Source organism: Protopterus annectens, chromosome 12.part0, assembly GCF_019279795.1.
Source record: "Protopterus annectens isolate FY-2018-M chromosome 12.part0, PAN1.0, whole genome shotgun sequence".
In the NCBI taxonomy this organism is placed as follows: Eukaryota; Metazoa; Chordata; order Ceratodontiformes; family Protopteridae; genus Protopterus; species Protopterus annectens.
In genome coordinates this window covers 646,118,009-646,141,109 of record NC_056746.1, presented here as the reverse complement: position 1 = coordinate 646,141,109, position 23,101 = coordinate 646,118,009, and the positions used below count along the sequence as shown (strand labels likewise).

At 41.3% G+C, this 23,101-nt stretch overlaps 1 protein-coding gene across 1 annotated transcript in view; it reads left to right on the top strand.

The window, feature by feature from the left end:
* Positions 1-23,101, top strand: part of LOC122816205 (vomeronasal type-2 receptor 26-like) — a 189,495-nt gene that overhangs the window by 120,565 nt on the left and 45,829 nt on the right. Inside the window, exon 4 of the mRNA XM_044088953.1 lies at positions 11,931-12,054. Coding sequence (XP_043944888.1) covers positions 11,931-12,054 — 124 coding nt within the window. The remainder of the gene's footprint in view (positions 1-11,930; positions 12,055-23,101) is intronic.

Genomic DNA, 23,101 nt, shown 5'->3' with positions numbered 1-23,101 from the left:
TTTGACAGAGGACTGTAGGCCATTTGGTAGTGATGCAGGCCATCTATAGCAGGCCACTGCATTCTGTCACTCCTACATTCCCAGGCTGCGAGCCAGTGGATTCACCTGGGTTGACAGGGTAAGTGTGTGAGGTGTTAATGGCAATAGTTCCTGTCCATATTAATCCATTGGTCTGGATGCAGGCAGGGTGCTGCTTACAGCTAGGAACACACCTGCATGGGACACTTCTTCAGCATGCTGCATTCTGTGTGCATTCCCATGCAGAAGTGGGGTCATACTGTACTCATTCTCAACAGCAAGGATATGACCTGTGATAAACCTGTGGCTGATGGTGGGGTGAGCTAAGTGCATGTGTGATATGGAAGCTACTTGCAGCTGACTCACAGATATACATGGGACATTCCCTTTATGCTGCCTTGTGTGGGGACATAGGCAGTCTCTCATTACTTCATAACTGTCTTCCAGCGATTGGCCAGACTACATCAATATTCCTTATTACACAGACAACTAATGTACAGCTAACCTGTATGTACAATTCCAAAGTTGTGTGCAATTGACATTTACATTTTATGCACTCTGTCTAGGGTACTTCCACCTGTGTACTGTGTGTATGTATGGGTTCACATTCATGGCATGCCCATCTTTCAGACAGTGACAGATATTGACATCTGGACAGTGAGTATGGATGACTGCTGACATGGGTATTGCTCAGAAGCATTGTGGTTGGCACTGCAGTTGTCAGAACATGGTCCTGTCATCCACTCTACTGCCCATAGGCCACCAAGACACAACCCTCCATGCCTACATGCTGACCACTTCCAGACAATATTGAACACACAACAACCTAACACACAGACCCCTGCATATTGTACACATGCAATAATCTTGAAGAGTGGGCCAGCTTGGGTAATCTGCGCTCCACTGTTATTACACCTCACACTTACATGTTACTGCATTTCTACATAGAATTGTGGGGGAGGGAACACACCTGACAACTTTAAACATTTGCTGTGACTGTACTGGTATTTCAGGTACTCTGTTGGCTTCCATTTAATTTTGTATTCTGACCTATCATGCAGACTGGAGGCATATCAGTAGAGTACAGATCTTAGGTTTTATTGACCTACATTTCAGTTTCAGACTTCTTACCCTTCAGAACTAACATACAACTGCCAGACCTGTTGTAGTCTTGTCTGTGTAGGTCTGGATGGGGGGCTGTTAACCATTGCCATCAATTGGAGGCCTTAGCCCAGCCTTTCTTTATAGGTTCATAAGGTTCATAGATTAGTACTAGGCTAACTGCCCTTTTGGGCCATTTGAAGCCTAGCCAGTTACCCCATGTGAGAATCAAACCCCACACCTTGTGTCTTTAAGATCAACACCTTAACCATTATGTCATCCTCCCACCCCAAATAATCACCCCTGCCAAGTCTCAAACCCAGGACCCTGTCAACTACAGCATAGTGCATTAGTCATCTCGGCCACTCAGCTCTAAAACTGCTGTGTTACCACCATACATTTCACTGCCAAGTATTAAACCCAGGACCCTGTGCAAAATAGTCAGAGCAACATACCACTATGCCAAATCATCTGTTTTTTTTTGTTTTTTTTTATGGTCTTCTACACCTGTCCTGTTGGCTGAGGCTGCCGGTGGGTATGTGAACCTCACAGACATGCATGTGCATCCTATTGATACACATTTGGGCCACCACATGTACTGCAGTGGGATTTGTTACCTTCTCTAGTACTGCCTAGTATATTGACACCAGTATTTGTTATGGATTTCATGCTGCCCATATAGGTGTCCACTATCTACTGCCATACCATTCAGCCATCCGATTCCCTTGCATGCTCACGTCCATACCATAGATACAACTATCAGAACATACTACTCCATTCATCAATTGATAGGAAGAGTGACTTACCTTGTAGCTGTGCCAGTATTGAGGATGGTGCTGGAGGGCTGACTATGTTGGATGCATATAGTAATAGTACACTCCCTATACATGGTAAAGTACAGGTAGTGTCATGTTTGGCATCCCTTTTACTGTATGTGTGAGTCAGAGAGAGGTGTCATTCCCTGGGTCCCTACCGTGTCAGTGTATGTGCTATGCATTGCCTCTTTGCCAAGGCCTGGGCATACTGGGCATGCCTCCTTCTGCCTACATGGCAGGCTCAGGTAGTTCCTCCTCTGAGTCCCTCTGTGCCTGTGATGGCCTTGGCAATGGTGGGGAGCTGTGTAGCCTTGCCCACTGCTGTTCCTGCTGCAGCTGTTTCCACAGGATCATATTGTGTAGCATGGCACATACTATGAACATTTGTGTACATGTAGCTGGAGAGTACTGCAAGGCTCCACTGGATAAGTCCAGGCAGTGTAACCATGACTTCAGCATCCCAAACACATGCTCTGTTATGATTCTGGTTTGTGCGTGTGCCTCATTATGGAGTTCTTGTTCAGCTGTGTGTGCATTTCTGAGGGGTGTCATCAGCCATGGCTCCAGTGCATCGCCAGCATCCCCCATTAGATGGCCATATGGGATGTCCCCACTGGCAAATGACTGGCACAGCTGTGTCATATGCCAGATGTGGGAGTCGTGATAGCTTCCAGGGCTGCCAGCACACACATTCAAGATAATGCCCTGGGCATCGCACACAACCTGGCAGCTGATGGAGGGGAAGCCCTTGTGGTTTATGTAAACCCTACACCTCTTGCCGGGTAGTGCTTTGATGTGAATGTGCATGCAGTCTATAGCACCCACTACCTCAGGGTATTCTGCTATTTGGTGGAAGAGATGTATATTGCTGGTCAACGCCTCATGGGTGTAGAGGAAATATATGTGCTCACCGGCATGTGCTGACATGGCATCCAGGAACTGGTGGAGTACCCTGGATGCTGATGCCTGTGAAATCCCTGTGATATTCCCAGTTGCCCTTTGGAAAGTACTTGTGGCTAGTATTCTTAACCCTACACACACCTTGGTATCTACTGGGATGGGTTACCCTCTGTTGGTTCTGTGAGTGAGGCGTGGCCGGCACAGCTCAACAATTTGTTGTAGAATGCCCCTGTCTACCCTATAGCGCTCCACTATCTGCAGCTCATGTAGCCCATGGTAGGTTACCCTGGGTCTCTACACTCTTCTCCTTCTCCTCACTGAGAGTTGGTCATCAGCATTCACATCCTCACCACCCACAACCTCTTGCACATATTGATGTATGACAGCGACAGCAGCTCCTAACATTTTGTTAGCTTTGTCAGGTAAAATTTCCCCATCTGTGTACACCAGTGGTGTAGAGTTTGTGGGAAAAACCAGACTTTAAGGTGTTTGCATAGTTTATAGCAGTGTGCTAGGCTGTTCCATGTGCAATTGGCTGATTCTGATACATTTCACCTGCCAGCTATGCTAGTTCTCCTTGATTGCCTTCCTACTGCTATTTTCCCTTCCCATTGCCTTCCCGTTTAAGCCCCGAGGCACGCCATGCATACCCAGTGATCAGATGTGAACAGAGTTGCTATTTCATGTTTTTTTTAATTTGTTTTTTTTTTTAAACCCGGTGGGCGGCATGCACACCTGTTTAGGCAATGTAAACACTTCTAGGCAACCACAGACACACACCCTTCCTTACCTGTGCTTAGCTAAGGGCAAGCACAGGCCACAGAGCTGCAATAAGCTTACAGCATGCATGGCACTCTCCCTTATGAGGTCACCTACCTCTTAGACTTATACAGTAGTGTTGCTGCACCTACACGGTTGGGTGTAAGCTAACACTGAGAGGAAATCTGTGATTCAATATCAATCCCCTCATTTGCATAAAACAGAATGCTAATTCATAGTTACCACACTCACACTCAGCCTTTCCCCTTTGCAACCACTATTCCCTGGTATTGTTGTATTATGCACACCATTGACTATTATGGCAAAATGCTGATTTGGGTTTAAAAGCTTATTTCCAACTTTTTTTCTTATTTTCAGGCCAATCCCATTTGCGCACTGCTGCCCTACGCTTAAACAGCCGAGATCAGCCAAAAAAATAAATAAAATTGTTTTTTATAATTTTGCAACTATTTCTCATGCCAATGGCCATATATTTGGCCATTGGCATGCCTACTACATTGAATACATGCTTTCTTTAGAGCTGTCATGCCTCTGTTTTGTAATTTGCAGAAATGTATTCAGTTAGTAACCAAATTCATTTCTGCAGGTTACACTATTCCTACACAGAAGCCTGCCTGCTTCCTGGATTGCTAATTCACCTCATTTGCATTGTTTTCACCAGCAAATGAGGTAATTAGCATATAGCAGTGGTGTCCGTGCAGGAATAATGTAGGCTCACTGTGCATGTCTCGAGGGCTTGTTCCTGGATCACTCGGCGGCCATATTGCATGCAGCAGCTCTTGTACTATGCAGTCACTCCGTACATAACTTGCTGAATCCAGCCTACTGTTTTCCCCTTGCTAAATTAATACTGCTTTCATAGTTTCATAGCTTCTACAAATTGAATGATTCAGTGACTTTTCATATGCTATCACCATTGAGATTAGAGCAGAACCAACTACATCAAATTTCATAACTCTGCAAAAACCATGCCAAGTCAAAAAACTGCCCAAGAATAACCTAGCATATTTCATTGCACAGTTCCAAAGTATCACAAAAACAACCCCACTATAATTTTATTTCTATACTTCCTGAAACTTAAACCCCCCCCCCACTATCCTCACCTCCATCACACACTCTTGCTATGCACAATAACATATCCAATTACAACATATATATATATATATATATATATATATATATATATATATATATATATATGTGTGTGTGTGTGTGTGTGTGCACTTTATTGTTACTTAGTGTACTAACCCAGAATTATTTAGTGTTATATACCCTCCTATGCTATGCTGTTGTATACATAGGTTTGTATCGTCATTTGTATTGTACTTTATATTATTGTGGAATTTTTCTTCTTGGGACTCCACTGAAAGGGCATTATTTGGTTCAGTGAGACTATCACAGTTAAAAAAAATGGAAATAAATAATAAACATATAAATAAATAGTCCTCCTGCCTTACATTCTGTATACACATTAAACTGGATTATTTGCATATTATTCAGCATATGTATTTCATGATTGTGTTTTTGTTTGATTCCCTCAGACTGTGTGACGAAAGCAGGTACTGCCAGCACAGCTAGCTGGAATTTTGTAAATAATTACATGTCATTGGTGAATATTAAAATGATTTATACAAGATGCTTGTGTTACAAATGTATTAGAACTCTATGTCATGTGTATATCAAACTGCTTTAACCAGAAGTGTGTGTTGAAAAGGTATTTGTAAAGTGCTGTGTTTGAAATATATCCACAGTGTGCTCTACAAGAAGATAACTGAAATGTAAATGCATTATTGTAACTGTTTAAATGTATATGTTTCAACAGAGGAATCTGGAAAACAGGAGCTTAATCTCAGTCCAGCAAACTTTAGAGAAAATATCTGAAATTAAATCACTTTATAGGCTAGGCCATAAAGATGCTATCTCACAGGTTTCAATGCAGCTAGAGAAATAAAGTATGTGCTTGGAAGCTTTCTGTATTGTCTTTGGAGTGAACTAATTACTACTCTGAAAATCATGAAGGAATGCAATTGTTTTATGACTTCCAGCATCTGCCAAAACTCTAAGCAAAAGCCCTTGTATGTGTATTTTTATGGGTAGGTGCTATGTCCTGCCAGCTTCAGCAAAAGGGGGGGGGGGTGCATGAGAACTAGAAATCAGATGACCAGAAATTATGCCATTCTGCAAACTATCCCAGCAGTAATATTTTAGGTATTATTTTGAGAAGTCTCTTAGTAATACAGAGCACACTGTATTCTGTCTTGGACCTGACAACAAGATGAACCCTTCATCACCTCATCTGTCTTGCTTTATTAGAAAGTTTTTAGGGTGTAGTAGTTCTCTAAGATACAATCAGGAATATAGTGAAGCTTAGTTTAGATATTATTTTTCTCTATTTATCTGAGCCTGGCCTGCAATGTTATTTTAAATATTTCCTGTGTTTTGAGCTCTGATGTCACTGTGAATATATACTTAGTATTTTGTTGTTCTTTTTTTATTTATTATTAAATATATTTAAACCTTTCATTGTGGCTGATCTTTGTCGAGATATTTAAGTTTTGAGAGTACTTGCATATTTATTTGGTGACACTGTGTGGGCCACTCCTAATAGCCTTGCTCTTGGTCAAACTACCATTTGTATTAATATGAATATTACACAGTAGAATTGGACACCCTCTGTTAAGGAACTTAAGGTAGCTAGCAGGAGTGACTGGTGGCAGTGGTGACTACCTTAAAGTCTGGACAGAAGGGGGCATAGCTACTAAACCTGTGCCAGCCTTTCCCAGGTGTGTATGTGTGTAAATCAAACCTCAGAGAGTGTGTGTGTCAGCTAATTGGGCAGGGACATGAAGCACTAATTGGACAGAGAGGGTGCTGGAGGTCTTAGCTTGGTCACTCAGCTGAGAGCTCAACTCTATAGCTGTGCCAGTGGGGAGTCTTATTGGGGCTCTGGAGAAAGAGTGAGAAACCAGCCTCGGACTGGTTGTGGTCTCTGAGTGCTCTTAAGGGAAATTGCACTTGATGCAGAGAGTTGTATCTGGAAATACTGTGTGCACCTGCTATCCTCCCAGTGAATGCCCCCCTACAGGTGCCAGTGATGAGGACTGAAGCTCCTTGATTACTGGTCTACAGGTGGGATATCCACACCACATATTAGTTGTCAGTGGTGGGTCATCACAGACTGTTCTGCATACAACTCCTTAGTCTAAATCTTGCCGTAGTCTAGCAACTTTCAGTTGTTAAAAGCAGCTCGAGGTTGCAGGTCTGTACCAAATTGGGATACTGATTAGTTAATAGACTTGTTTTTTTATGGGAAGTGTGACAATGTTTTCCTTAAATCACTATTGCAAGTTGACAATGGTTTCAGTGTTTATTTATTTTACCATGTCTGTAACTGTGAAACCATTACAATTATTATCTTTATTGCTGTTCTCTTGCGTGGTTACTGCTCAAACTATAAAAACTTAACAATCATTATGATGTATGAATTACAAAATTAGGTATCCACTTCCATTTTTGAAATAGTGCTTTTGATAGTCTTACCAATACTGTAAGATGTAGATGATGAGATGTAAGAAACAGAAGGATGGAAAGCCCAGTGGCTCAACATTTTTGCAGCACCCATGGGGCTAACACTGATAGGGTTGTGATAACACACTTAAGAAAAAAAACTCTGTGAGCAGCAGTTTGGGAGGTGATGAATTTAAGAGGAGGCTCATTAAGTTAGAAACCAAATTGATAGTGTATTTGGGCACTTTATATCCTAGGGGCCTCAATTTGGATATTGATTGGGGGATGTAGATAGTATATTTTTTAAAGCCAATGGCGGCAAATAGCACATTGTGGGTTTCTGACTAAGTCAGGTTGAGTTTTGGATATTGTGTTGGATGCATGAATTTAGTATTTAACATTCAGCAAGTTAAGCTGTGAGAGGAATAATAATTGGTACATGATAACAGAATGTGGGGATGAATTATAATGCAAGGAATGACTGAATTTCAGACATATTTAGTATATTTGTTAATGAAATAGTATTTAGTGATAAAATCATGTAAAGTTTGTTTGCACATAAATTTTACTAATGGAGGGTTAATGTTTTTTCTTGTTTAACATCTTGTAATAACATTTTGTAAAAAATGGTAAAAGATGTTTAAATCTGTGGCCTGAAGTTCCTTTGTGGGAATTAATGTATTTATGATGTGTAGTATTGGGGGGGGGTACATCTTTAAGCTTTAATTAATTTAAGGAATAAACTAATTAATTATTTAATGTAATTAGAGTGTTAGTTGATGTGAAAATGGAATATATAAGGGCTGCTGGAAAGGCACTGAGTTATTCCTTTGAAGGTCTGTGTGGCCGAGGTACCAGATGAAGTAAATAAAGAACTGGCAGCTACAGCAGTGCTCTGTGTTTTTTTGCAGTTTGAGGAGAATTCCTGGTTCTCTGTTGGGGACAGTTGTGGTGTGTTTTTTGTACCATGTCGTTGGAAGGAGCTTCTGCTATTCCGGGTGTATTTAGAACCCAAGCTAAGTTGGGCAAGCTTAGATGTACAGAGATCTGGAAGGAGAGAGACAACAAAATAGTGGAAAATGATCCTTGGTCCATGGGGATGGACAGCTGGACTAATGAAAGGTATGAGCAGTTGGAAAGGCTCTTAAAGAAAGAAGTGTTTTTGTATTATGATATCAGACTTTTGCAAAAATACGTTGATATGAACATTACACCAAGGGGGCTTAGAGTGGATCGGCTCCCTGCATTTGAATTTTCAGAGGAGGAATTTGACCTCCTAGAGGAATGGAAAGCTGTTTCATTGGCATGTACTACAAACTGGCTTAAAATCCTTATCAAAAGAAATATCCATGCACAAGTGAAGGCACATAAAACAATTGTGCAATTACAGGAAGTGCTTATTGCTGACACCTCGGAAATGAGCTATTCCAGCAAGCTTTATGATATCAAGTCTAATGTGGCCAAAGTGGAGTCAGAGGTTATTCCCAGAAAGAAGAAAAAAATTGAGCAGGGACATCAATGACTACAATAGCGGTATAGTCTTTTCTTGGCAACATAAGGAGATTAGGGGACACCCACAGCAGGTTGGCAGAAGAAGCAGAACTCGTTCAGGCCCATCCTCTCGTGAGACTTCCACATCGTCTGGTGAAGTGGTGTCTAATGGGCGAAAGAGTGTGTCTTTCAAGGATATCAGCAGAGCATTTGATGGTCCAGCCCCAATGGACAATGGTGAGAGCTCGGAGGACCAGAACCAGGGTAAGGAAGAGGAAGAAGGTTCCAGGGACAGGGGAGAAGGAATTAAACTGTCTGGCAGGACAGGCTGTGGTATGTACTGTTTCGTATTCAGCTGATGCTTTCCCTGGTAACCGAAGCATTAACTGTACACTGCAAAGGGCAGAAGAGATTGACATTAGTCCTCCCTTAGTTTTTTTCTTTGTCTAAAGTCCAAACTTTTCCTGGCTTGCTTACAGTTGGCAATGGTGATGTGAGGAATAATTTATCAAGTGAAACAAGCAGTGGTGTAGAGAAGAAATTTAACATTGTGAATTTGTCGGACTTTGTACTAATGGACGTAGCAGCAAGTGTGCTGCTTAAGGGTACAAAGTTTGTACCGATGTTTTGTCCCTCATTGGTAAATTTTGTAAATGAAATTAAAAGGTTCTGCAGGAAATTAAATTTAAGAGTATTTTTTGGTGCTAAGGGACAGTGGTGTATGCAGGGGAGAGATGTGGATTCCCGTTATGAAACAAATCAAGATTCTATGGAAGATTCACTGTTGGACATTTCTCTTCATCACAATCCATTTGTCAATTGGGACTCTGATAATGACTTTGTGGATGATATGTCTGAAACGGCTTGTGTTAATGATGTTTGTTATTCAACTGGGTATGGAGAATTGAAAATACCTAAGGTGCCCTATGTTAGTCCTTTTGTACCCCCAAAAAACTCAAATGCCATTAACGTTTTTGAAAGTGCATTGAATAAACAAATGGAAAATGTGTAAAGTTACCGACCAATACATTTTCACACAGGCAGATAAGGGTGGGAACTGGGTGATTTTAGGTAAGAATGAATATAATAACATGGCTATGGATTTGTTGTTGGACAGCAAGGTTTATAAAAAGTAAGTGGTATGTGGGACAAACTAAAAGGAAGGTGAAATTGAGAATTTTGGAGCATTTGGGAGATATAAGAAACAGAAGGATGGAAAGCCCAGTGGCTCAACATTTTTGCAGCACCCATGAGGGTAACACGGATAGTTTTTTCTTTAGTGTGTTAGCATAACCCTATGAGAGCCACAGTTTGGGAGGTGATGAATTTAAGCGGAGGCTCATTAAGTTAGAAACCAAATTGATAGTGTATTTGGGCACTTTATATCCTAGGGGCCTTAATTTGGATATCGATTGGGGGATGTAGATAGTATACTTTTTTAAAGTCTGTGGTGGCAAATAGCACATTGTGGGTTTGTGACTAAGCCAGGTTGAGTTTTGGATATTGTGTTGGATGCATGAATTTAGTATTTAACATTCAGTAAGTTAAGTTGTGAGAGGAATAAATAATTGGTACATGATAATAGAATTTGGGGATGAAATATAATGCAAGGAATGATTGAATTTCAGACATATTTCGTATATTTGTTAATGAAATAGTATTTAGTGATAAAATCATGTAAAGTTTGTTTGCACATAAATTTTACTAAAGGAGGGTTAATGTTTTTTTCTTGTTTATCATCCTGTAATAACATTTTGTAAAAAATGATAAAAGATGTTTAAATTGATGTGGAGTATTTGATAAAAAATGTTATTCTGAGGCCTGAAGTTCCTTTGTGGGAATTAATGTATTTATGATGTGTAGTATTGAGGGGTACATCTTTAAGCTTTAATTAATTTAAGGAATAAATTAATTAATTATTTAATGTAACTACAGTGTTAATTGATGTGAAAATGGAATATATAAGGGCTGCTGGAAAGACACTGAGTTATTCCTTTGAAGGCCTGTGTGGCCGAGGTACCAGATGAAGTAAATAAAGAACTGGCAGCTACAGCAGTACTCTGTGATTTTTTGCAATACTGTAATTTCTTAGTTGAGTCTATAGTTCCCCTGAGTTAGTTAATTTTAATTTATGTTTGCTTTTTCTTTTACTTTCAAGTTTGATATGCAAAGGGAATGTCTGTTGTGATGAGCCTAGAGGAATTATTCAGCCAAGCGGAAATTAGCTGATTAATAAATTTTAGTGTGCCCTTTTTAGTCTACTGTCCTTCCTCTATAGTTTAATGTTCTTAAATACCAATGGAGCAAGCATGCGATTTAAGAAATTTTGTAGCCAATTTCTACCTCTATATCTCTTTTGGTGTAATTTTTACTTTTTTAACAAAACTTAAAATTTCCGCTGTGTCAGAATTGATTTTCCTGTTTCTCAGCATTTACCATAGTTCTCCTTAACACAATACTGAATTTATTCTATGAACTTTGTTGTGCTGAAGTTCTGTATGGTTCTATTTAGACTGGCCCAATGGTACAACTTTGCAGTCTGCTTTGAAGAAAGTTACAGAAATGTCAGCCTTTTGTCAAGAGGGTCTTTATCCTCTTTGCTCCATGTGAAAGGCCTCTCTGCCAGTATATCTATGTTAAACAAATCACAAGGTTTCTACAATATGGGGTAAATAACAGAAAAAAAAACAATTTCAGCTTTTTATTCATTTTTGATAAATCAAAGTGTGGTATAGTGCAGTATAACTGATGAAATAGTTAAAGTTCTGTACAGTCTACGCACTGGTAAAAAACAGGTGAAACTATTGCTCCATTGCAACAGAACAATTTTTAAATAGATGCACCAAGACTTATTTTGAGTCTGACATTTTCTGATGGTGCCTAATTTTTAATATATTTCATGAACCCAAATGTTTCATGTTATTTCCTATGGGAAACAGCATTCGGCATTATGAATTTCTTGTTATTCTTTGTGCTACTTACAGTCAAGCAATTTCACCTTGAAAGGAGCCTAATCTTAACTGCCTGAGTTCCAAAAACATAGAATATGATATTTAAGGTTAGAGCAGTCATTCACCATAACGTGCATTCCTTCTCATATTTACCACCAGTATTTAACATATTAATCAGATAATTAATAATTCTCATAGCAAGTCCTAGTAGTAGACACTTGGTTTGGTGGGTAACTGCGGAGTATTCAGTTGAAAGTATAAAAAAGTTGAATGAGATGTGGCAGAGTTCATTTTGTAATAAAGTTGTTGCAACTATTCATGAGTTCAGACACTGACTTATTTCAGTATTAACTGTCCTGTTTTTCAGATTCCAGTGTCTGTCTGCAGTGAAAGTTGTCATCCTGGATACAAACAAATAAAGCAACAGGGTAGGCCTGTCTGCTGCTTTGATTGTGTTCCATGTTCAGAAGGAACAATTGCAAACTTAAGTGGTGAGGACGGTAGCTTCATATAAACGTAAATGCAACATTGCATGTTTTGCTGTATTTCTCTGTTCATTCATTTTTCAGCAAACAAGTCAAGTAATACAAAAGGACTGTTTTGGCCATGATTTGAGATGAGAATAGTACAAAGAAGACATATGGAAGAATGAACTACCAAACACCATCATAAAACACCATATTAATTAATTGAATGATCAACCATATATTTATTTATAGTTGTTATTTATTATTTATTTGACATCTGGGTTGGTCCAGCTGGGCTGAAGCCCTTTTTCAGTGGAGTCCCGGGGAGAAAAGCTCCACAAATACAAAAAATTACTCTCATGCAAGACTACAAAAGACATAATACATAGATACATAGAAGAAGATTAAAAAAATTAACAATAATACAAATTAGAGATAAGATATGTGATTGCTAATAACTTCTAAAAATCAGTAATGTACAGCCTATTACAGTACAGAGTAAATGTTACATAATTAGAAAAAAAATTGCATTCTTTATCCTCAGTACACCTGAAAAGTAGCAGTGGGAGAGTATAAGTTAGGTACATGTTTGTCTTTTCGGATTTCCCGGTTAGGGGTCACCACGGCGGAACTCCGGACCGCTAATGATTGGCAGTCGATTTTTATGGTGCCAAGTTGCCAGCCCGACACCCAACCTTCAGCGAAGGCATGCCCATTCACGCATGTCTTTCGGAGGCCACTCGAGTTAGGTACATAATTTGAGTTAACGCCTATATTAAAATGCAGGTGGAGAGAGTAGGAGGAGTTGGAGTTGTGCTGAGAAATTAGGTGGAAGAGAAAGGAAGTAGGGTGACACAGGTGGGGGAGGGGGGTGGGAGGCAGGTTGGCCAAAGGCAGCAAGGTCAATCTGGAGGATGATTACACTGACATATTCTTAAGTTGCTTAGGTGTTTTTTTAATGCAATTCTGAACTTATGTTTGGGTTTAATATTTCAAATGTCAAGTGGAAGTTTATTCCAGTTTTCAGCTGGTGAATAGCTGTAAAGGTTTTTGCCAAAGTTGATTTTTGGTTTGTATACGATAAGGAGATGTTGTTCTGAGCTCCGAAAGTGTCCTGGGTGGGGAGTAGGAGGAGATAATAGAGAAAATGCTGGGACAGAAAGCTGGTTAGTGCAGTATGGAGTGAATTATCTGAAGCTGAGAGAGGAGGAGGTTATGTGGAAGTTCTAACTAGTTTAGTTTCCAGAGTGCCAAGCAGTGGCGAGAAAAGTATGGGAGTTCAGCAGCAAATTTGACCACTTTGTTGTAGGTGGTTTATAATTTAGACAGAAGTGTGGTTTGTAAGTTGGTTAGTATTTGAGAGCACATAGAGAAGCGTTGGTAGTAGATAGGCACGAGACAGGGCTGTCTTGTCTTTACTAGACAAAAAGTTTTTGTTTCTGTAGAGAAGACCAAGTTTTTGGTGGGTTTTCTTAATGTTACTGAGAACATGTAGGTCAAATTTTAACTGGTCATAAATAATGACTCCGAGTAGTTTGGTGTGAGTTTCTACTGTGATGGGGGTGTTCTTTTGGGAGGAGACAGAGGAAGTAGTTTTTAGATGATCCATTGTTTTGGGGACAAAGAGCAAGAGTTTGTGGGACAAAGAGCAAAAGTTTGGTCTTCTTTGGGTTTAAGATTGGCGGATGTTGGTTGAGCCATTTTTTGATAGACAAAAAGGAGTTCTGAGTTGTAGTCTGTAGGTCGGAGAGGGTATCAGCTATGGTGATGACTGTGGAGTCATCAATGTACTGTACCAGCAAAGACTGAGGAGTGGAGGTAGATAATTGATTGGTAAAAATATTAAAGAGTAGTGGGCCAAGTATTGATCCTTTATTTAAAGCCTTTGCTAAGCCATGTTTGTCAAAATACACAGGCATGTCACTGAAACATGTGACAAAATTTAAGATATGCCTACATCTATATAAGCCTATATGGCTTTTCAGGAAGTCCACAAAGATGCTTACACTGGTTTAGTCAGGAGAAAATAAAAACTTTGGTACTTTACAAGACTGCAGAAATACAACCCCCACCTCCACTTGCGTGCACACCCACACATATATGCACACATAACTTTAAAATATGTTACTGGATTGTAGGCATATACCCCCACATGTGCACACACACACGCGCGCACACACACACACACACACACACACACACACACACACACACACACACACACACACACACACACACACATACACATACAAACCTTAAGAATATGTGACTAGATTGCAGATTTTGCAGAATATCCAGATTTTGACTCTTATTTTTGGTTCGTTCCTCATAAAATTTGTGGTTTTCTGGCAAATGGCTGAGGACTGAAGTCACAAAAGAATGACAGACATTTTAGGTTTCAGAGTTCATGTCATTCAAAAAATGCATGCTAACAAAAATCCTATTATTCTAGCAACTTTCTATGTTTATAAGAGCAATATTTACAATCTGTCCCTACTTTTGGGCCTTTGTGCTCCCCATTATTTTAAGCTTTGTACATATTTCTTGAGCTAAGAGTTTGAGAGGTATGCTCCATGTGCATGCAGGAGGTACACACACACACACACACACACACACACACACACACACACACACACACACACACACACACACACACACACACACACAAACACACAACTTTAGAATATGTCACTAGGCTGTAGACATACAGATGGACACACAGACACAAGCACACAGACTAGTAAACTACTTTTGGCTAAGAACAAACTAAAAAAGTACCAAACTGATTCACAAATCAACCTCAAGAACCAGGACACAACCCAGTCAAGAATATGAAAAAATAATAAATTTATTTAAACTGAAATCACCAAATAAAGCAATGTTGTCAGCAATAAAAACAATGTAAACTGGGTTTCCCAGCATATCGCCTACTCCAAGGTGATCTCTGCCTAACATATAAAGCTATGTCAAACCCACAGTTGTTGGACATGCTATACCTAAAGAAATCCCAATCCCCCTGAGCTACATGCTCTAGGGACCTAACCCTTGTCACCACAATAAACAGGACATGCTGGAGGGATAGATTTCTGTCCCAGAGACTTTCCATACTCTGGAACAGGCTACCCATCTATGTCAAGCAAAGTTCTTCATTAGCACTCTTCATGAAAAATCTTGATGAGTGGATGGGAAATAGGAAATACACCCCGGGGATCACTTCTGTGTCTCTGCTCGACAGTGGCACAGGAAAATAACTTTCTTGGGTGGTGTAAGCCAGGGAACCTTGTTGGCTAAGCTTATGTAGGCCCTTGGGCCGATAGCTTAGTACCTACCTATGAACCTACGAACCTATTGAACCTATGTAAGGTACAGTGTAACATCATCACCTGCCTTACACCATGATGTATTGTGTAATTGTATTACCTGCCTAATCCTGTGAGGCACTGTCAAACATCACTATCTCCCGTGCCCTGTGATATGGTGTACAACAGCACTACCTGTAATGTAACAATGCCATTTACCCTATAATGCACTCTACCTGCCTTACCCTATAGTATACAGTGTAATACTGGCACCTGCCTTACCCCATAATGTACTGTGTAACACTTCCACCTGTTCTAATCTGTCAGATACTGTACAACATGACCTTATGCCTTTACTTGTCACATACTACAAAACATAACTATCCCCTTTAACTCATAATATACTGAGCAATATCACCACCTGTGCTATGTTGCAATTTACAGTGTAACAATGATATTACCTATCCATCTTAGCCTACGCCACCTTCTTCTTGTTTTGACTCCAGCCTTTCCCAACATAAGTCCCATCTCTGGTAAATTTTATCTTTGTTATTTGGCCAAAGTATATGAGTTTTAGTTTTCCTGTCAATCCTTCCAGTGAATACAGTGGATTTTTTCCCTTGCATATTGACTGATTTAATCTTCCTGCAGTCCACAGAATTATCCAGCACCATAATTAAAAACAATGACTTTCTAGTACAGAATCTTGCTTATAATCCACCTCATACATGTATCTTATTACTTAGGAAACCTCTTCTTTGAATATATGGACCTTTGTTGATAATGTTGTCAAAAAGCATTTTATTCAAGTTTGCCTTAGTTTAGCATGCAAGAAGCAAGTGATTTCTAACTTTCCGGCTGCAGCCATCATCTACAGAGATCTTTAAGTAAAGGAAACAGAGTATGTCATTGTCTCCACTTCTTCTATTTTCTGTTTTTAAAGAATTCTAGGGTAGATGACATACTCTTAGTTCTTTTAATGTTTGTGCACCAAACCAATGTTTAGCGATTGTTCATAGGTTCATAGGTAGGTAGGTACTAGGCTATTGGCCCTAGGGCCTATATAAGCCTAGCCAAACGGTACCCTGGCTTTTGCCACCCAAGAAAATTATTTTCCTGTGCCCCTGTCAAGCAGAGCCACAGAAGTGATCCCTGGGGTGAATTTCCTATCTCCCATCCAATCATCAAGATTTTTCTTGGAGAGTGCTAATGAGGAGCTTTGTTTGATATAGATAGGTAGTTTGTTCCAGAGTATGGGAAGTCTCTGAGACAATAATCTATCCCTCCAGCATGTTCTGTTTATTGTGGTATCAAGGTTTAGGTCCCTAGAGTGTGTAGCTCAGAGGGATTGGGATTTCTTTACGTGGAGCATGTCCAACAGCTCTGGGTTTGACATAGCTTTGTATGTTAGGCAGAAATCGCCTCTGAGTAGGCGATATGCGACAAAGTAAAGCTGAAGTTTTTTGAGAGGGTCTGCATAGGGCATCTGTTTGAGGCCGGTAATCCTCTTTGTGAGGTATTTCTGTGGCCTTTCCAGTTGTTGTAGATGTCTTGTGAGGTACATACCAAAAGCAGCATTGTACTCTATAATGGGTCTAATGAGTGCTGAGTATAGGGGAACAATGACCTCTTTTTTCCTGGATGAGAAACCTTTTGTGATGAGGTGTGCCATGTAGAAGGATTTCCTGACTACTGTGGCGATGTGATTATCAAAGGAGAGACTACTGTTCACCTGTGTCCCAAGGTCTCTTATCACACTTTCGGTGTTAAGTAGACTACCGCCTATGTGGTAGTTCATGGGTACAGAGTTTTTACCAAAAGGGATGACAATGCACTTTTTGGCATTGAGCTTGAGGCCATGGCTTTGACACCAGGCATCTGTCTGAGTGAGGCCCTTTTGTAGGATGTACACATTGTTAGGAGATTTGATTATGGCTCCTAGTTTGCAGTCATCTGTGGACTTTGTTAGCCAAAGACCTTCTATGTTAGCCTGTACTTCAGAGAAGTAGATACCAAACAGGAGAGGACCTAGGACTGAACCCTGTGGTACTCCACTTGTTACTGGTCTGAAGTTGGATTTAGAGTCTGCTACTGTCACAGTGTGGGTTCGGTCAGTGAGCCAGTTGGCAACCCATCTTGAGACATAGGGATTTATACCTAGTTTAGTGAGTTTGTCTATAATTCCAGAGTGGGGGGATGGTGTTGAAAGCCTTGGTGAGATCTAGATAGGCTGTGTGTACCACCTTACCCTCATCTACACCTTTGGTGACTGCTTCAAAGAAGTCTATCAGGTTTAGTAGACATGATCTGCCTTTTACAAACCCGAACTGGGTAGGGTCCAGAATTTGGAAATTACCAATGTCATTGTTTATAAGTTCCATGATGATACACTCCATAACTTTGCAGACCAAGCTCGCCAGGCTAATGGGGTGGTAGTTCCTGGGGTCCGTGGTGGTTACCCCTTTGCGGAGTGGAATAACCATTGCTGTGCACCATTCACTGGGCACAAAGCCTGAGGTGAGGCTATGATTGAACATGGTACTTAGGTGGGGTGCCAGTTCATTCTGTAGTTCATGTAGAACGCAGCCTGGGATGTTGTCAGGTCCCATGGATGCTGTGTTCTTGGCTTTGGAGAGTGTGTTTTATACCTATGCAGCAGTGATTACAGGTACCTTGCATTCTTCCTGTATAGAGATGGGCCCTTTAGGGGATGAGAGAGGGGCAAAGTTAGCACTAAACCTATCTGCCAGGATGTTGGCAATATCAGTTGGTTCTGTATATTTAGTGCCATTGTGCTGTAACTCAGAGCAGATCTGAGTGTTGCCATTGAGATTCTTGACATAGCTATAGAATGCTTTGTGGTTGTCTTTAGAATCAGTGGCGATTTTGTTTTCGTAACTAGTCTTAGAGGATTTTATGAGGGATCTCAGCTTCTTACTGAGGCTGACTACACAGTTCCTCCAGTCATGGGATTTTACTCTTTTTTGCAACAGTTTCTTTCTTCTGTTGTAGAGTTTGTTTATAGCAGGGGACCACCAGATTGGCTTCCTTTTTTTGGAGGATAGCATCTTGGTTCTGTTAGGGATTACATGATCCATGCACTCATGTAAGTGCTTATAAAGTGCATTTGTATAGGATTCAGCAGTCGTATCTCTACTGTCCATCAGCATGGGTGTCGTGATGTTTGCCTGTTTGCACTTATTTTTAAAATCGTTTTTTTCTCAAAACTTGCATTTTATCTGTCTTTGGCCTAGCACTCTTGTGTGGGGACATTTACTGCACTGTTATAACTTGCTGATACTTGTTAACCTCTGCTATCTCTGAAAAAACAAAAAAACAAAAAAAAATCTTGCTTTTTTCCCACTTTTCTGAGATTTAAAAAAGTTCATTTACAGGCTTGCTGTTCTTGAACTGTTTGTAAGTTTCTGTGAGGCCATTTTTTGCTTGGGCTAAAGGAAAGTCTCTCTGTTGATCAGTGGCAGTGAAAAACATTGAGCAGCCTTTCTGCCCCCGTGGGAGTGGTTACTGACTTGAAACTGTAGTTTTATTGGCCATTCTGGGTCAATTCCAAAACTCCTTCATCTTCCTCTCTTAAAACCCTATTTTGCGCGGTTTTGCGCGTTTTTGAGCATAGCGCAACAACGGGCAGTGCCGCCTAATTGGGTTTAAACTATTCCTGGCTCCACAAAGTCTGCTCTTCATTTTTTCCCTTAGAACTACTCTATCTCTCAATTTAAACACCATATTCTCATTCTAAGGCCCTTCACTGGTCCAATTAAGTAATCCTACAAGTTAGCACTATTAAACCATAAGCACTACTTACTCTTATAATCTCTACGATTACCCTGTCCTCTATTGGTCCATCTTAAATTCAGTTTCCCTATTACTCTAGCATGTCCAAAGGTCAGTCAATGGTTTCCTCTCCAGTCCAGCTGGTGAATCTGGGAATTTTGAGGCAATGTTACAACTGTCTCATGTACACGGACAACCCCTCCTCTTCCAAACAGGTTCAAATATATGTGAGAGATGCAACTATTTAGCCAAACTGGAGGCTGAGCTCTCTCATCTCAAAACTGGTGTAACCAGTCAGGAGGAGAAGGTAACCTCACACAACACAATTCCAGTATCACATAGTCCCACCACATCAGCGAACCAAACACATAAATACACAAAACATACTCGGAGGCTCTAAATAAAAATCTACCTAAGCAACAGAGACCTCCAAAGCAGACATCCAAGCAAACGCTACCTCAAAACAAAACACACACAACACATAACCCACAAAGTCAGTGTGCCAAGCAGCCACAGCCCTTAAGGCTGAATAACACACCTGATACTCTGGTTATAGGTGACTCTATTGTCAGACACACTGACGTCCCACTCACCAGGCTGAATAAAGAGAAGGTCACAGTGAGCTGCCTGTCGGGCGCTAGGATCCGCCACATAACGCAAGCACTCAGGTCACTCCAAAGCAAATACAAATATGACTCAGTCATTGTACATGCTGGTGTGAATGACCTGAGACGCACTCCCTGGACTACATGAAAAGGGACATAGAGGAGCTCTCTGATCATGTAGCCCAGGCTGGTATGACCCTGACCTTGAGCAGCATCTTACCCTCACCTGGAATGATGCCACAGTACAAAGACAAAATGATCAATTTTAACAATTGGCTAAAATTTTGGTGTCATTCAAAGGGGATCCAGTGTCTGTCAGCCTGGGATGACATGCTCGACAAGCCACGTTTTCGCTAGGGATGGCTTGCACCTGTCACCACTGGGCTTTCGGATATTGGCAAAGGCTCTTGCCACCCCATAGTGCCTTTTTTAGGCAAGGCTCAAAAGTCAAACCCACCCCCATAGAGAGCACAAGGAACAAGATACTAAGGGTAATGCTGCTAAACGCCAGAAGTCTTAACCTCAAGATGCACGCACTCAAGCTCTCCTCAGTATGGAGAACATCGATATCTGTGCAGTGACAGAAACCTGGTTCAAGGCTCCAGAGAGCACCCCAGCACTACCAGGCTATACCTCATATCATGCTTTTCGGCCCCAAAACCCGGACCGAACCACAAAAGGAGGGGAGTTTCCATATTTATCAAGGATATCCACACCTCCAGGTTAGTGGCTTTGCACGGCATCGGAGACCATCCATGTGCAACTAACAGTGGGCAAGACTGCTTTTCAGTTTATAGCATCCTACAGACCACCCTCTTAAAGTCAGGAATCCCATTCGGCTTTCCTGAAAACATTGGAGAACATGAAGATCTCTCCGAACACCATTATATTGGGCGACTTCAACTACCCAAACATTGACTGGAAGCACTACTCAAGCCCCAGCACCTTAGCCCAAAGATTCCTGGAAATTATAAACTCAAATGCTATGGAACAACTAGTCACCACTCCCACAAGAGGGGACAACATACTAGACCTGATCATTACCAACATGGGGACTCTATGCTCCACACCAGAAGTATATCCCTCATTGGTAAGATCAGACCACAAATTAATTTCACTGGATGTCCACATCCCGACTCCACCCCAGCCCAGAAAACCACAGTGAAAAACTTCTCAAAGCGAACTTCTCACTTCTCAAAACCGAAGTGGAATCCTTCAAGGCCACAGGGCCAGTGGAAACTACAGCCCAAACTGCAGAATCCTATATAAATGCATTCTACAAACATCTCCAGGAATGCATGGATCATGCTATCCCAAACAAAACCAAGACCCAATCATCCAAAGGCAGGCGTCCAGTCTGGTGGACCCCTGCCATAAATAAACTGTACAACAGAAGGAGGAAGCTACTACATGATAGAGCAAAATCCCTAATAGGAAGGCATCTCTGATCAGTACTAGCAAAAATTACAATCCTCATAAAATCCTCCAAGGCCAGCTTCGAGAGAAAAATTGCACAGGACACCAAAGACAATCATAAGGCTTTTTTCAGTTATGTTAGAAACTTGGGATGCAACTCCCAGACTTGTTCTGAGTTGATTCTAAACGACAAAAAATACACTGAACCCACAGACATCGCCAATATCCTGGCAGACAGGTTCAGTGCGAACTTCTCCACCCCCTCCCCCCCAAAAGAGCAAATATCTATCCCGGCAGAGGGCTGCCTCCCAAACATCTCAGATGCTCAGGTGAAAGCTGCCCTCTCCAAAGCAAAAAACACTGCTTCCATGGGACCAGATGGCATCCCAGGCTGCGTCCTACATGAACTACAAGAGGAACTAATCCCTCAAATAAAACAGCTATACAATCTCAGCCTCACTACAGGATATGTGCCCACAGAATGGCGTACAGCAACAGTGGTCCCATTCCACAAAGATGGAGCATCTACGGACCCTGGAAACTATCGTCCCATAAGCCTGACTAGCTTAGTCTGCAAGGCTATGGAGAGGATCATCATGGAGCTCATAAACAAAGACATTGGGGACCTACAGACACTAGATCCTACCCAGTTCGGCTTTGTCAAGGGCAGATCCTGCCTTTTGAACCTGGTTGACTTCTTTGAAACAGTCACCAAAGCCATAGATGAAGGAAAGGTAGTCCACACAGCCTATCTGGACCTTGCAAAGGCATTTGACACAATACCCCACTCGGGCATCATAGATAAGCTATCCAGCTTAAATATAAACCCCTATGTCACAAGATGGGTCGCAAACTGGCTCAAAGACAGAACCCACAGAGTGAGAGTTGCTGGAGCCATGTCAGACTCAAAACCGGTCACAAGTGGCGTCCCACAGGGTTCTGTCCTGGGACCACTCTTGTTCGGTATATACTTTTCCGAGGTACAGGCAACGTGGGAGGACTATGGCTCACCAAGTTCGCAGACGACTGCAAACTGGGCGCCATAATCAACTCTCCAGCTGACACAAACATCCTTCAAAAGGTCTCACAGAGACAGATAACTGGTGCCAGCGCCATGGTTTAAAGCTAAATGCCAAAAATGTATAGTCATACCCTTTGGCAAAAACAATGTGCTCACAAATTACCACATAGGTGGAAACCCATTAAGTACAGAGAAAGTTATTAGAGACCTGGGGACCCAAGTTGATAGCAATCTCTCCTTTGAAAACCACATTGCCAAAGTGGTTAGAAAGACCTTCTACATAGCCCACCTCATCACGAAGGGTTTCACATCTAGATCAAGAGAGGTAATCGTGCCCCTTTATTCATCCCTCATCAGGCCCATCATAGAATACAATGCCCTTTTGGGATGTACCTTACCCGACACCTGCAGCAATTAGAAAGACCCCAAAAGTATCTCACCAAGAGGATCAAGGGTCTCAAACAGATGCCATATACTGCTCGGTTAAAAACTCCAGCTCTACTCAGTTGCATACCGCCTACTTGAGGCGATCTATGCCTGACATACAAAGCTATGTCAAATCCAGAATTAATGGACATGCTCCACCTCAGTAAATCTAGATCCCTTAGAGCCACACGCTCGAGGGACTTGAACCTCAGCACAGAAATAAATAGAACTTGCTGGAGGGACAGGTTCATAACCCAGAGGCTCCCTTCGCTCTGGAATAGAATTCCAGTTCATGTGAGGCAGAGCACCTCACTGAATCTCTTCAAGAAGAATCTCGACAAGTGGATGGGGGATCGTAGGTTTGTTCCAGGGATTACTCCTGTGTCACTATTAGACAGAGGCACAGTAAACTAAACCTTAAAAAAGGGCACAGTATACTCAAATCAAGGGGTGGCGTAAGCCATACAGAATCGGGCTAGGCTTATAATTGCCCCAGGGCAGATAGCCTAGTA